The sequence below is a fragment of the Vombatus ursinus genome, unplaced genomic scaffold (assembly GCF_900497805.2).
Source record: "Vombatus ursinus unplaced genomic scaffold, bare-nosed wombat genome assembly UNPS02014808.1, whole genome shotgun sequence".
Classification (NCBI taxonomy): domain Eukaryota; kingdom Metazoa; phylum Chordata; class Mammalia; order Diprotodontia; family Vombatidae; genus Vombatus; species Vombatus ursinus.
This window is the reverse complement of record NW_020954586.1, coordinates 1,170,091-1,186,781: the sequence shown is the minus strand read 5'-3', so window position 1 is coordinate 1,186,781 and position 16,691 is coordinate 1,170,091. Positions and strand designations below refer to the sequence as shown.

At 43.0% G+C, this 16,691-nt stretch overlaps 1 protein-coding gene across 5 annotated transcripts in view; it reads right to left on the bottom strand.

Moving 5' to 3' along the window:
* LRRFIP1 (LRR binding FLII interacting protein 1) overlaps window positions 1-16,691 on the bottom strand; it is a 111,514-nt gene that overhangs the window by 56,121 nt on the left and 38,702 nt on the right. For 2 of the 5 annotated variants that reach the window (XM_027875344.1, XM_027875340.1), the window contains exons 3-4: window positions 14,881-14,925; window positions 14,151-14,201 (exon numbers count right to left, since the gene is read on the bottom strand). The exons of 2 other annotated variants lie outside the window; for them this stretch is intronic. In XM_027875344.1, the coding sequence (XP_027731145.1) occupies window positions 14,151-14,201; window positions 14,881-14,925 (96 nt within the window). The remainder of the gene's footprint in view (window positions 1-14,150; window positions 14,202-14,880; window positions 14,926-16,691) is intronic. One more of the 5 variants, XM_027875342.1, reaches the window with a different exon arrangement.

Sequence of the window (16,691 nt, the reverse complement as noted above, 5' to 3'; positions counted from 1 at the left end):
ACACACACACACACACACACACACACACACACACACACACACACACATACCACTGGAGGGTGAATGTAGAGGGTTTAGATGACACCAGGAAGAGAAGGACTCCTGCCCCGAGCTCAGTCAAACACTTGGTGGGTTCAGGGTCAATTTCAGGAATGTTCCCTCACTCAGTCTTGCTCCAGGGCCCACAGTTTTAGGAAATACACAGATTTTGTTCTAGTTTAACTGGGTTCAGTGTGGTTTCTTTTATCTTCTATTCCATTAAAAAAAAAAAACCCAAACACCTGATATTTTGGTTGTTTCCACCATCGTTTGGGAATGAAATCTTCCAGGGGTGGCACATAAGGGCTGCACTTGAGGACTTAGAGGGCCACAGGTTCCCCACCCCTGTAATCTAAACCAATTGATTTTACTCTAAGGGTCAAAACTTTGTGCACTTTGTCCCAATTTTATCCACTCAAGGTAGAAATCATCCCAAAGCAAAGAATCTTCACTTTATAACCTCTGTGTTTGACACACTCATGAAGAGGATCAAATGAGTTAACAGATACCAACTAGTTTTCAAACTTTAGAGCACTATATAAATGCCAGTACTACTACTACTACTACTACTACTACCACTACTACTACTACTACTACTTGGCCTCCACTACAAGTCCCTTATCGGGCCACAAGGGGAACCCTGGACTCTCCAAGGCCATGCCAATGGGAATGCCATCTCCGGCAGGTCTTCCGATGCTGGAAAAGCTCTGGCTGTTGGTTCCAGGACAAATGCTCTGCCTGCTGTCCAAAGACTTGCCTCACTGCGTTTGGAGGGGCTCCCTGCCAGCTTGGTACTGGGAGCTCATTTTCTTTTTTCTGTCCTTAAAAACTCTAAAGGAACCCCTGAGTCCCTGAGGGGCTGTTTTCTTCATGAATAGAGGACATATATCATGAAGGAAAACCGACTATTGTTGGCTCATAGTGACCATTAGGGACACGAATCCACTTTCATACCCCTCATGGGTCTGTAATTTCATCAGCACAGGTATTCCCTCCAATGATAAAGAACTTCACTCATCCATATCTGCCCGTCCTGGGTAACTCTTATACCTGGCTTCCCATAAGATCGCCAAAGGGAGTCCATCCAATGTGCTGGGAGCCTTTCTCAAATTTATTTTTTTGACATTGCAAGGATATCAGTGGAGCATCTGGGCTTCTCACTGGTTATCTCTTGTTTATGTACCTACTCATTTTCTTGGGCAGCTAGGTTGCACTGGACTTGGGAATCACAAAGATCTGAGTTCAAATCCAGCCTCAGATCCTTGCTAGTTGTGGGACTGTGGGCAAAGCACTTACCCTGTGCTTCAGTTTCCTCATCTGCAAAATAAAGAGATTGGACTTGAATACCTCACAGTCCCTTCCAGTTTTAAATTGAAACCTTCTCTGCTCATCAGCTTCTTGGATGACTTACGCTGATTCTCTCATAGGTTCTGGTTGGTAAAGCACTGCAGCCTATTTTCACAGGCTTCTCCAAAGCCTTCTGGGTGATACTCACACGCCAATCTTCGGAACCTGTGATAGAACAGGACTCACAGTCGTACGTTGTCGTCAGTGGAATACTGATATTAAAAATAGCTTTGTTTCAGGAAGATGTTTGGGATCATTAAAATAACTTTGCAGTTTCCCAAACGAATCTGGCCTCCTTGCCTCCTCTTGTTCAACTGTGGCCCCTGCTCACTGGCCACGTCCACTGTTGGTCCAACAGACATTCTTTTTCTCTGCTGGTTCTGGATTCAACAAGCCCTGCAGACTCTGGGATTCTCTACACTTTTCAGACAATTATGTAACGGTCAAGGTGTGGCCAGCTGTGGAATGAGGCTTGGGAAAGCCGGGCTAGACCTCATCCAGGAGGTTCTGCAGTGTTCTGGGTGTTGGTCCGATGAGTTCAATGTCATTTACAAAGAAGGGCATCTAGAGTGACGTCCATTCATTGGGAATGTCTCCTGGAGCGTGGACCCTGCCCTGCATCTCCTCCATGACAATGGCCGATGACTATGGTGAGCACACGCACATTTCCCCATTGTGTGCCCTGACTAATACGAATGATTAGCGCACCATCGAGTACAGCGCTTTCTATTGCTGTTTATTTCCAGGAAATTGTATATTTTTGACATCTTTGCAGGAGGTATCTTGTCAGAGACCTTTTTGTCATTCTTTGGTCTACTGAGTCAAATGGGTTTTTTTGGGGGGGTAATCTTCTAACAAGGAGTACCCCACAGCCTTTAGTCAGTTTTGTGATGACGGTCGATTCGCTATGAAATTCTGCTTTTGTAACAGCCTGTTCCATTCTAACCCTCAGCAAGGATGCCCTTGACACATGTGAAGACACTGTCATAAACGTTTTATAAGGATGGGAAAAGTATAGATCAGTGGTGGCCAATGTTCTTAGTCACCTTGTTGGGGCATAATGACGGGAGGCAGGATTTTTTTGCACCTTTGTTATCTGCCCCTCCTTCAGGTATCCTAAGAATTGATGCCTTAATGCCCTCACAACTATGTCTCTTCTAGCACAACCTTATTTTTGGTGCAGGGGCTATGAATAGAGCACTGGGGCTGGAGTCAGGAATACCTGAGTTCAAATCCAGTCTCAGACACTTATTAGTCATATGACCCTGGGCAAGTGACTTAACCTCTCTTTGCCTCAGTTGCCTCAACTGTAAAATGGGGATAATAACAGAACCTACCTCCCAGGGTTGTGAAGATTAAATGAGGTAATAATTTAAAAGTGCGTATTTAGCCCGATGCACAGTGCACAGGAGGTGCTATATAAATGCTAGCTATTATTATTGTTGTTGTTGTTACTACTGCATTTGGTCTAGGGCAGCTTCTTTTCCCGTCACAGTTCCATTCACTGACATTTCCCCCTCCTCTATAAGTACATCTGGGCCTGTGATGCCAGAGCCCATGTGTGAGGACTCCTGGGTCCTTGTTGGTGAAAAGAGGTAGTTATAAAACAACCTTTACAGGTCATTTCTATCTTTTATTCCTCTGATTTTCCTCTTTCAGTCTCATGGCTAAAGGCTCTCTGAATGACTGTTTAAATGGGTCTCTAGTCAAGCTTTCCTTACATTGGTTCTCACCTTCCATCATTTTTCTCTGCTCTGATAACATACTGCTCCTGATCTTTCTGTTATCCTTCTCAGTTAGACTTTCCAAATGAGTTTATATCTTAGACCAGTGTTTCCCCTTGTTGCCATCTCTCTCCATTTGGCAAATAAGTCGTGTTTAACCAAATAAGATGGTTTAACGGTTCTTTTGGGCTCCTCGTCATGGCAACTGACGAGCATTGCCTAAACTTCTATAAGAAAATATTTGAATCAGTGTCAATGTCCTTTCCTCTGTCCATATTTCATTTCTCAGCATCAATAACCCGTTTAAGTAGGTCAAGTTGGAGTTGTGTTAATCGCAGGCCATAGCCTCTTCACACTTTTAGTCTACCAGCTTTATCTTCACCTTAATCTTCACTCTAACAAGCCAGTCTGACTCTGCCCAGTATGCGTATTTGGTCTAGCCCAGCTGCCTTTCCCACTGCTGTTCCTTCCCTGGAGAATGACTCCGGTACCAGTACTGAGTCATTTCCCGTCTGCTTTGTCTTGTTATTTGGAGCTTACCACATTCAGCATCTTTCCATTCTTTTCTCAAATAAAATACTCATGACTTAGAGGCCTGAGGATTCAGTGAATGGTAGTTTGCCAGCCTTTGCCCTTCCTTTCCTTTCTCCTTTCCCATTCATGATTCACGTTCCTCCCATCCGTGCCCGTTTCTGCCCTTGGCACGAGAGTCACTAAGTATCCGAGAAGATGCGGAATTCGTGTGGAGGGGCTCAGATCGTGTTCTCCTGGAGGTTTTGCTCCTCCTCCCCCTCTGTAACCGCTGTTGGTAATTAGCCGCAGATTGTTTTCATAGTTGTCTCTCTCCAACCCTTTATCATGAACAATGCTATAGGAGGTGAGTAAATGTTCCATGGGATCGTAAGTTCCTGCCGCCTAGAACACCAGCTCCTTCCTACGCCTCCTAGGAGAACCTGCGCTGTTCCATCCCTTCCATTTATGTAGAACTTGGATCTTCTGGGTTAGTTTTTAACAAGAATGTTAAGCTTGCTCTGAGTCGTTTCCTCCTGTAGAATGACCTCTGGTTGGTCACTGCACAAGGACTTCACACTGAGAGGATTAGCAACTGTTGGTTAGCAATGCTCTCTCTGCCTCCACGCTGCCAAAGTAGAAGGACCAAGGGCCATTTTGGATTTCTGTTTCATGGGCTGCCATGGCCCAGGGAGGTATGACTCAGTAGCAGCCCATGGGTGATGGGCCTCTTTGTATTAAATTAGACTGTTCCCGGGGCAGCTATGTGGCACAGTGGATAGAGCGCCGGGCCTGGAGTCAAGAAGACCTGAGTTCAAATCCGGCCTTAGGTACTAGCTATGTGACCCTGGACAGGTCATTTAACCTGTCTCAGTTTCCTCACCTGTAAAATGAGCTAGAGAAGGAAATGGCAAACCACTCTAGTATCTTTGCCAAGAAACCCCCAAATGGGGTCACAAAGCATTGGACATGACTGAAGCAACTGAACAACAATAAGGCTGGTCCTAACTCGTCAAAAGCCTGAGTTCCACATAAAAGCCACTCTGGCATGACAGAACTTGCTAGCGTTCATAGCGTGCTGCCTTCAAGGACCCGGGATCACCTCCCCATCAGAGGAGGCCTTGGTGGAGGTTAGCAGACTGGGCTGCCAGACCGTACCACCCTAGGGGGATGCTGTCATGTCCACGTGGGGCTCCTGGCCCCATGGACTCTACCGTGATGTTGTTACTTCCTTCTCAATATTTCAATTTCTAGAAGCCCTGAGCCATCCTGTGGTTTTTAAACTCCTGCTCCATAGTCAGCTGAGGGAACAACCAATCAGTAGGCTTCCCTTGATGGCCAAGGCTCATCTCCCCATGGGCAGCTCCATTCCTTTCTGAAGCTTTGTGGCACTTTCCGGTCCATGCTAGGTAACTCAAGGCAGAAGGAACTGGCAACCTCATTGCCAATGAAGCACTGGCATCCTGAGGCTTGGTTCGGCATCTGGCCAAGCTGTGGAGTTCACGTCCATGTTGGAGGTCGCAGTTCAGCTCAACCACCTGATAATGCTTATTCCCCCCTACTGAGCTGGGATTCGCAAAGTTTGGAAACAAGAACATAGAGATCTTAAAGACTCTGGAAAAGTCACTTCAGCTTTGGGGGGTCTCTGCTGCCTCATCTACATAATGAGAGCATTGGACTAGATGTTTCAAAGGTCCCCTGGAGCTTTAACACTTGACAATTTATAAAGGAGGAGGAAACGTGAGCCAAAGCTGGCAAATGAAATTATCCCAATGGTCTTTGGAAAGACCACTACAAAGCCTCACACACGGCCAGCAGTCAATAACTACAGAATAGATGTTGATGTAAGGAATGGGCAAAGGCAGGAGATCAATCCCCAAACCCAGAAGGATCAGAACTTACCCCTCGGCAAACCCTGCTTTATTCTTACATAAAAACCAAATGATTTTGAATCCACTTTCTAAAGTAGAGAGACTACATGGTGGAAACAGAGGTTCTGCCTTGGTACCATGAAGACTTGGGTTCAAGTCCTACTGCTGAAATCGTGGCTGCAGAAGCCTGGCCCTGACTCCTCCCTTCTTAGTACCTAGGCAGCTCTCTAAGACCGTGAGCTCCCAGAAGGCTTCCCGCCTGCACCAGTAGGAGCTGCCTCCCTGGGGCATTCCCCGTACCAACAAAATCACAGGCCCCAGTTGCTTCTCTTTCCAGTGTAACAAAACAGGAACCCTAGTGAAGAACTTTCAGACTAATTTTAACAGAACACCAAAAAAGCTTTTACAATAGATTCCAAAACCAAAGATTTAAAGATAAAACCACTGGCAACAGGCAGGCATTTTCACAACGATTCTTGACTTTCATCTCTGTCTGAGAGGATAATCTGAAGCTGGAATATGTCACTAGTATTTGCACGTTCCAGACCTTAACCATCCTCCCTTGTTATCTCTTCAATAAACAAAATAGTTTCAGAGGAAAGTGAATATTACATGCAGAAGCCAAAAGAAATCCAAGTTTAAGTCCTTCCCACATCCTACTCCAATTCTGACCCAAACAGAGAAAACAAGTTCTCCATAAAATGAAGCCTCTTGGCTCGGCCCTTTCTCCTCTAGCCTTGAGCTTTGGAGCTCCTGGCTTCCTAATGTGGCCTGCAGTGACAGAGTTAAGAAGTCTGGACAAAAGACAGCACAACTTTCTTCATTTCTTCCCTCCCTGCCTAAGAAGCTCCACTGGCTGGGTCCATTCTTCCAGACTAATGGTGCTTTTCAATGATTGTGACTGGAAATCACATTGCAGAGTTCTCCATCCAGGGCATCTAGAGATTAAATGCAGTTGATGATTTTCTGCAGGGAATTTAACAAATGGGGAGAAGTCCTTTTAATTTCAATGAAATAAGGTTCCCAGTCTACCTGTTCTTGGTCCTAAGTGCTGCTGATTTTTTTTTTTTTAACGGAATGGCTGGGTTTTACTTGGGTTGTTGGGAAGTTTGTGGTGAGAAAAGATGATGGCATTGGAAAGGTAATTGGTTTTGTTTTGTTTTGTTTTGTTTTTTGTTTTTGGTTAGGCAATGGGGTTAAGTGACTTGCCCAAGGTCACACAGCTAGTAAGTGTTATGTGTCTGAGGCCGGATTTGAACTCAGGTCCTCCTGAATCCAGGGCCGGTGCGCTATCCACTGCGTCACCTAGCCGCCCCTGGAAAGGTAATTGTTACTTGATGGGAAGACAAAGGATCGACAAAGTTTCATCTCAACTGGAATCTTGGTTCTAATACCTGGGGCAAATCATTTGACCTTTTGAGACTTCAGTATCCAGATCTATATAATGAGGAGGCTAGGATTATAGGAGCAGGGATTTCCCTTGTGATTTTAAATCCTATAATTCTACTCTTCTCTCTGCACACAGTATGCAGGGAAGAGCTAAAGATTATAGAATGTCAAGCCACACAAAGGAGGTGCTGGCCAGCTGTCCCTCTGCTGAACCCTAAGGACTTCCAGACCTTCCCATGTATCCTACACAGCTGGACTTTCTTTTATGTGTTGTCCCCCCTCAATTATAGTGTGAGTACCTACAGAACAGAGACTGTCTTGCTTTTTGCTAGTTATATCCCTAGTGCTTAGCATCACAGTAAGAGCTTAATACATGTTTTTTTCATTCATTCATTCATTCATTCACTCATTCATTCATTCACTCATTTGTTCATTAAGGGAAGGGACGTACAAGAGATTATTCAATTTACAGAAGTTACTGTGACCAGATCAACAAAGCACCATTCCTCCAGAGTCATGTATATTTGCCTGGACATGAAAATATCTTGCTTATAAAGACCTCATTTTAAAAAATACCACTTCATTATAATGGGATTTCACATGGATACGTACAAAATCAAATGAAATCTGTTTCAAATCCATAAGCATCATAATGGAACAAGGAGCACAGAAAGGCATTCACAAACCATGGTTTTCCAGATGATTGCAGTGCTGTTAAACAGAATGATCCCAGGATTCATGTCCCCAAGAGCCCAATGAACACGGCCCACCATGCACTGTTTTTAAAGTGTTGTTCCACCTCTAGCAGCCACACCCATGCTAATCATTAACTTTTTATTTGATTAATAATGTTAGTGATTGAGCCAAAATGCAGAAAATCTTAATAGGGAATCATGGCAGAAGATGAAGGGCATCAGTTAGAACCTACAAAGGTGATGTGGGAGTCCTGTCAATTCCAGTTTTGACAGAGGGAAAAAGCAGCCCCTCAAAATGAAATCCCAGTTCTATCTGGAGCAGTTGCCAGCTCAATGTACTCTTGGGCCTCTGTGAGTACTATTTTCCTGTCAATCTTTGAGATACATGTTAAGTCAAACACTCCTATGAGATGTGGTGGGAAAATACATTCTGAGGCTTAGAACCCTCAAAGTGGAAAGAACCCCAGCTCTGGAACCAGAGGACTTGGGTTCAGATCCCACTCTTGCCACTTATGACAGTCTTTCCTACTCTGGGCCTCAGTTCCCCTGTCTGTAAATGCTGAACGGGGTCGTACTAACTGGCCTCTGGGGACCCTGCCAGTACTGCAGGCCTAGGAGATCCATTTGCTTCCCTAAATAACTCTGAAGTTTTCGATTTTAAACGATCATCCCTGAGAGAGGTCAAGTGGAGGATGTGTTAGTTGCATGCCTCACAAGCGGGTTATACGTCACACCCAGGGATGCTCATTGTGACTCTTACCACAGGGTAGGCACCAGCATAGTCCAGCTCGGCCTGGGACTGCCAGGAGCATCAGGGGAGATAAGGACAGGTCAGAACGGGAGAAGGGGATTGAGGGCCCAGGCACAGTGGATAAATAAGAGCAAACAATGAAACACTCCACCCTCCCGCCTTCTGGCCTTGTAGGCATATTTACCCAAGGAGAAAGAAACAGAAAAGGTTAATGTGCCAAGGTGGAAAAGAAGACAGCATCACATTCCATGTGTCAGGCCCCCCAACTGCCCAGCAGTGGAAGTGGCATGGCTATGAGTGTTTTCACTCTCCCCAACAGGAAAGGACTTAATTAAGATGCATGGTAGGACAGTGGAAAGCACCCTAGCTTTGGAATCCAGGACTTAACCTCTGAAACTTGCTACCTATGTAACTAGAGACAATCATTCTACCTCTCTCTGGGCCTCAATTTCCTCCTCTGTAAAATGGGTGGGTAGTACCAGATGGACTCTGAGGTCCCTTCTGGCTATAAATCTACGATGTATTAAATTCCTAGGATCATTACTTCTTTTTTTTTTAAGCTTCTATTTAGTACTTTATTTTTCCCCAGTTACATGTAGAAAGGAGCATTACTTCTTAAAAAAACAGAAAACCTACTAATATAAATCACTGTCAAACTAAATAAAATTATATCAGTTTAAAAATAATGAAATGAAAAATCTCTTATGGAAATTGTGGAAGAATTAGTTTTCTATGATACAATCAACTCTATAAAGTCACCTTGGGAAAAGTGAATTCCGCTTCCTTGGCCTCGTTTCCTCATCTGTAAAATGAAGGTGTCAGACTGGATGATACTTTGAGGTCCCTCCCAACTCTAAATCTCTGATTCTATGTATGACCTTAGACCCTGCCTCAGTATGGGGCCAAGACAAAGGGCCAAAAAATGGCTGATTAACTCTAATTTTGATTCTGTTTTCTCTGCCAAGGAGAATGATCTTTGAATTGGAAAGGACAGAACAAAAATGGCTGACAGGAAATGATGCCCAAGATAAGTTGGGAGCTAATAAAAGGTCACTTGGCTGCTTCTAACAAGGTTAGTTCCCCAGCCCTGATGAGCTACTATGTCCTAGGATATGTGAAAGAAATGGCCAATGTGTTTCCTGAGCCACTGTTGGTGATGGCTGAAAGATCCCGGAGGATGTGAGAGGGGCCAGAGAACTGGAGGGCAAATCTTGTCCTGACTTTCAAAAAAGGATAGAGAATGGAGCTTACAAGCTAGAAGTGAATGAGCTTGACTTGGATTCCTGGAAAATGTCAGTGTTCCAATGAAAGAGGTGATTATGAAACATTCCCCAAAAGATACAGCGATCACTAAAAATGAACCAGAGTGATTTCATGAAAATCTAGTTGTTCAGACTAAACTCACCTGCCTTTTGATAGTGACTAGATTGGCAAATGAAGTTCATGTGTAGATCCAGTTTTTCTGGATGTGACCTAAGCATTTGATCCACTCCTTCGTGCTATTTTTGTGAAAGAGATGCAGACTCCAGGATACTGCTGTTACACAAAAGACTGACCCAGAGAAGAGCTGTTAATGGCTTAATGTCAACTAGGAAGGTGGCACCTAGAAAGATGAGGGCTATGGGCCGGGAGCTGTGCTGTTTCCCATTTTCTCCCATCACCTGGATAAAAAGATGGATGGTAGCGTTGGCAAATTTGCAGATAGTGCAAAGAAGCGGTTGACACAGTGGATGGGAGAAGGAGACCGGCTTCAATAAGATGTACAGGGCAGAAAGCCGGGCCAAATCCAAGAAGTCAAAATTCAATAGGACTAAATGTAAAATCATCCAGAGAACCAGAAATTCAGCATCACAAATGTGAGACACTGCTCCACAGAGCAGTTCACATAGAAAAGATTGGCTTTTAGTGGATGGCAACTTGGATGAGTGGATAGGAGACACGGCAGCCTAGAAGGCCAATGGCACCTTGGGCACCAAGCATTGCTGCCTTGTGACAGACACCGTGCCAAGTGCTGAAATTAGCCATAAAAGGCATAAGGAATAGAATGCATTTTAACCTGACCTGTACTACATACAGACCAGAATGGGCTGGTCACAATGTGTTGACTTTAGCAGGAATTTACCTGGCAAGCTGCCAAAATTACAAATTTAAAAACAGTCACTAGTCTTCAATGATGGAGAGAAATTCTACACTGGAAGTTCCCTACAGGGATAAAATTGAAAGTTTATAAATGACTCCTACCTCATTCGCCCAAGGTCAGGAATAGGGAGACAAGCATCCTGCTATGCTCTACCCTGCTCAGACAACATCTGCTGAATGTTGTCCAGTACTGCATGATGCCATCTTGAGGGCAATGAAAAACTGGAGAGCGTCTGCAGGAGGACAACCAAAATGGTGGAGGGCCTTGACATCATGCAATTTGAGGACCGGCTGAAGGAACTCAGATGTTTAGCTCAGAGAAGACATGAGTCATGGGAAGAGGAGGATGAGAGCTGTCTCCAAGTTTCTGAAGGGCTATCCTGTGGAAGAGGGGTCAGCCCTATTCTTCTTAGACTCAGAGGGCAGAACCAGGAGCAGTGGAGGCAAAAGACAGCTGAAGAAATACAGATTTAGGCTCAAGGTCAGGAAAAAACTCAGTAACTGGAGCTGTCCAAAGTGGACTGGCCTACCACTGGAAGTAGTAGGCTCCCTGTCACTAAAGGACTTCAAGCAACAACCATTGTCAGGCATACTGTAGAGAGGACTCCTGTTCAGGTAAGGCCCTTGGCGGGCCCTCAGAAATCTGAGCATCTGAGATTCTAGGTAGTGTTTAATATACACTTACTAATATCTAGGTAAAGGAACCAATTCTCTTCTGAAGCATAGTCCCATGAAAGGGCCTCCTAAGAAATTTTTTTCAAATAAACTACCAAAAAAAAAAAAGCAACAGGTGACTGAAAATAGAAGTTTCAGGAATGGTAAAAATCTTTATTGGTGGAAGAAATTAAACACTAAGCATCTAAGCTAAAAAAAAATATACGTCTAATTTATATACTATTTGACTACTACAACACTTCTATTTAAATTATTAATTTTAAAATACTGATAAAAATCAATTACTAAGTAATTTTAAAAAAAGACATTTTTTCCAGTCACATGGACAACTGACCCCAGGAGTTCTACAATACGCCTTACTCTAGGAATGGGGCTCAGTATTGGGGAGGGCCTGGCTCAACGTGCCCCATCACAAAGCCAATTCCCTGGTGAAGCAGTGCTGAGGAATGGATGTCAGAGGTTGCCATTCTAAGGCAGGTTCATAGATACAAAAGGGCCCTTAGAACCAATACGTCCAAATTGATCATTTTACAGATGAGGAAACTGAGGCACAGAGAGGTTAAGTGACTTTGCCAGGGTCACACAGTCAGCCAACAAACATTTATTGCACCTCCTATGTGCCAATCTGCTAAGCACTGGAAGTATGTGAGGCAGGATTCAAGCTCAGTTCTTCCTGAGTGCCCAGAACTCTATCTGCTACGTGCGACCTGGCTCTCTCATAAAGGAAAGGGGAAGATTTCACTCTTTATTGCCTAAAATATGAATTTAGGATCAGGTTCATTTAGGTATACTATTCACCGATTCCCATCAAAAATCCCTAATAACTTTCTTAAAATCTCTAAGTATAAATATATGTAGCATTTATTCTAATTCCTCCAAAATGCACTACTAAAAACAGGTCAGTGTTGCATTTCCCAACACTACTTACTGTGTTCAAAGAGATTTAGCAAAAACAACCTCCTTCCATTTCGGGACAATATGTTACAAAGAAGTGAACCAACCCTGACACCTCGCCCTGGCCAATGAAGATGGTCACCATTTGCTCATACTTGGAGGGTGTTCGAAACAACCAAGAGAGATGCTACCAACTTGACTTTTTAGTGCTACAAAGAATTTTGACAGATTTTGATTTATCCTGAGGGTAAGTAGAGGGATTTTAAGTATAAAAATGTGATTTAACTAGTGAAAAAAGATAGATTTAATCTAATTCACTGATACAATGCATGGGTTTACTAAGTGCTCATCCTTGTTATTACAGGTGAGGGGTGACCTGGCCTCAGAAAAAGAAATACGCCAGCGGGCATCCACAGGTCAGTTTGCTGACTTAAGAGGAAGTAAAAACATCTTCGTTTCTCCACTTCAATTCCCAAAGTACATTGGATCTGATCACCGGAATTTATGAAGGTTTATGAAAACATTATCACAGGAAGAAACAATAATCAATTCAAGTTTTAAATAGGCTAAATAACTAGCCACCCATATTAATTAAGAAATTACATTTATAGTTCGTTAACTATGACAGGCTTTTTAGCCAAAGCCAATTACTGCTTGGTTCCTATCCATCACACAGCAGATCCACCTGTTACCCTATTTTAATTCAGAAAATGGACACAGCAGAATACAATAGAAAGAGCACGCTAGATTTGGAGGCAGGGGTCTGGGGTCGCGTCCCCCTCTGCCCCTAATAACCTAGGGGGCTTTGGAGAAATCACTCTCCTTATCTGGGGATTGGATTGCAGGATCTCCCAAGACCTCCAGGCTTCAAATCTCATGATCCTTTGAATCGAAAAGGCGCTACCTACCTGCCACTCGACAGCATTACTTTGCTATTTACAATTCTACAGCAAGAACTGATTAAAGCTGCTACTCTGCAAAAGTCAACATGCAGAAACAAAACAACTCCTGTCCTCCAGAAGCTTCCGCTCTGCTAAGGTTCCCAGAACAGAGCCTTTGTCCAAATATGTAAGTACTCAGGACTTGGTCTAGCCACAAGGCTAGTTAGTTATCGCAGTTGGCGTGTTCCAACACTGTTGGGGCTTCTGCGGACTCTCTGGACAAATGAGGAAAGCATCTGGCATCATTCACGCTCCACACCATAATTCTAGCTTGGACTTGTTTTCTTAAGTCAGCAAATCTAAACTGCTGTTTCCAAGTAAAGGACATTTGAAAGTATTTGGTGTTACTGGTAACCTCTCCAGGGCAACAACAGAAACAGAAGGAAAAGAGATCAACTGGCAGCTACAAAAACTGTGCAGAAGCTACAAAAACAAGAGCTCCCAGTGCCTAACCTTGAGGATCGACCACTTTAACCTCAGAGTTTTTCAATTTTCATTTTCATTATTACTGGTCATTTGGAGCATTTTATTCGTACACCTACTGATGATTAAAATTCTTGTGGAAACCGTTTGATCATTTATAGACTGAGAAATGGTTCTTGGTTTTACATATTTGTGTCAATTCTCTATATAGTTGGGGATGGAAATGTACATGTTTATGTGCAGATGAGCGGGCACATAGTTTCCCCCTAAAATTGGAAACCCTTACACAAATAAAATAAATACAGCTGAAATAAAAGAAACCACTGAGTGAAGAAAAAAAATCATTGCATCAAAAATCACTGATAAAAGTCAAGCTGTATACCTAAATACATATACAGTATATTATATATGTATATATGTATGTATATTCAACCTATTATATAGACCACTGCACTTGCATTATGCAAGGAATATATAAATATCTAAGACTAAAAGTGATATCTCATGTAAACTTTTTTTTCCTACTCAGTGGTTTGTCTTCTTATCCTAGCTACATTGCTTTTGTTCATGCAAAAACCTTTTCAATTTCAAGAAGCACTGGGGCAGGACTTTATAATGTGATTCATTCTGAGTATAACCCTGGGGTTGCATTGGGAAACCTATAGGTAAAGATTCTTGGTCTTCTGATGAGAAAACAGAAAGCTTCCACATGGCATAAGTAAGCGAGCACACTAAATAATTTGGTTACTAACCCTCAGGCTTCCGCGACTACCCACTGACATGCGCTCATCTTCATCAGAAGCCTATTGGAAAAGAAAGGATGAAAAGAAACACATGAAATGGTAGAAATAACACAAAGGATGGCATCAATGCCAACAGTCTCAGTGAGAAACAAAACAAACCCACCAGCTGGATTTACACCACAACAGAATCAGATTCAAGCTGATGATGAAGTGGGTAAAATTCATGAATCAGGTGAGGGGCATATCACAATGAGAGCCCATACCTTCACTCTCGAGGAGCAAGGAGGATGAATCCCAAATAATCCATCAGACATGCTCACTGCCTTGGTACATACCTGTTGACATTTGATTCTGCCCGGATCTACTATGCTCACTTTCTTAAAATGAAATTATTTAACAGCATGTGGTAATTTATAAATGCACATATTCAGTATATCATAAAACACCCTTTTTCCCATTAGGCAAAGGAAAAAAATGGGGGAAACACACACAGGCTGCCATCTATTCCTTGTTAATAACCACACTTTCGAACGCTTCTAAAAACACCAAAAAGTGAAGGCAAAACATCCCCCGCAACTTTCCCAGTAACTGCCTAAGTCACAGCCCGTACTTAACCACCGGATCAGTCACCTCCTTCCAAGAGGCCCGTGGAAGTAAATGTTTATGTTAGCAACCACATGCACAAATAAGACATCAGCTCTGGGTGAAGGCCTAAGGAAGGAACAAAGACCGTACTAACCGATGGATTTCTTCGGAATCTATGAGAGTACCGCTCGCTCTCTTCCTAACGAAGCAAAGGAAGAAAGAACAGTAAAACGTTGAAAGCAGAAATGTCAAAAATGCTTTGGGGAAAAAAGAAACCTTGATATTCTAAGGAATAGTCTTAATGAGACAAAACAATCTAATAGCTGGGACTAACTTCCCTAAGAAAAGCTATAATTTGTCTTCTGTATTTCATTTTCCTTTGGGTATTTTTTTTTTGGCAACGTAATATTTCTTCCATGAACATCAAATAACTGTTTTTTTGGGTTCTTTTTTTCTTTCTCTCTCTTTCTTTCTTTCTCTCTCTTCCTTCCTTCATCTCTCTCTCTCTCTCTCTCCATCTAAGAGTTTGTACCACAAGCCTTTATTTATTTGAGCTATGACAGAAAACCTCAGAAGGGGATTGTGGGGGCAGTAAAAGTAGCCAGAGGCAGGTATTATTCCTTGTATTGACCAAGGATAAAAGGGATGGGGGCAGAAGCTCGGTGGGGCTCTCTACTCTGGTGTGAATTACCCAGAAGACAGCAGGCAAGTGTGCCTGGATACCAAAATGAACTTGATCAGACTATTCATTGCTAGCAGCCCTCACTACGCTTTACTTCTGAACAACAGATGCCCACGGTTCCCCTGTAGGGCATAAAGTGGTTTTTTCCTTTTTTTTTTTTTTTTTTGGTATACCAGAAACTGCCCTGCTGTCTCTGACACAAAAGGCTCTCATGATTTTATGAGAAAAACCGAGTCTCCCTTTCAAAAAACGGTTGTATACCACCTAGCTTGATGGAGGGCAGCCCCTTTTCCCTAGGTAGCTTGGCAGGCCTAGAGATTAATTACCATGAGTTCGTCTTTTTTGGTAGAATCGGTTTCAGAGTGGGCTCTGTTCACCCCGAAGGATCCCCAGGGAATGGAAAAGCTCTGGTTAACTGAATATGCTGGTTAACCTCTCTATGGTATACCTCCAACAATGATGAGGCTGGGCTTGTGATTACATTGGTACAAGGAACTCCTTCTGGCAAACCAGCGCAGCACTTTCTCTTCAATTTACAAGCTCAGAGAGTTGGGGGAGGGAAGGGGAAAGGGGAGGGGGCGATGAGGTGTGAATGGACATGGTATCTACGACAGCAGGACTGTCGTAGATAGTCCTGGCTTCAAGGATGGCTCTCTATCCACTACTTCCCACTGCCCCTCCTCAATTTCAAAGAATCCCCACAAAAACTACACTGACTTGTTCCCCTATAAATCTGATTCAGTTCTGGATTTGGCAATCCCTTAAAGCAAAGGCATCAAACTCACAGCCTAAATTCCAATTAAACCAGATTAAAATGTAATTGGAAATGTTCAATAAAATAAATAAAAATACAATACAACATAGATAATGTTAATTTGTGGCTTTCTAAGGTTTCTATTTGAATTTCATACCACTGTCTCAAAGGAGGCCATGATCTTCCTATGCTACTAAAGAAAACCATTGGGCTCTTTCTGTTGGGAAGAGTTTTGGCAAACTGGAGTTTACTTATCCACATTCCTCTAAATGAATATCAAATCTTAAGCTCATTGGGTCATGAAGTCATTTTATACCACTTGGTGAGGCAGCTGAATGAATCTGAGATATTATTTAGCACATGCTGTCACCTGGTTGGGGAGAGGGGGAAGGGCAGATGAAAATGGACTGACTCCACTGGTTAGACTATGACCCAATTAGTTTTACAGATCAGATCTTCATTTCTGTCTTTCTTTCTTTCTTTTTCTTTCTTTCTTTCTTTCTTTCTTTCTTTCTTTCTTTCTTTCTTT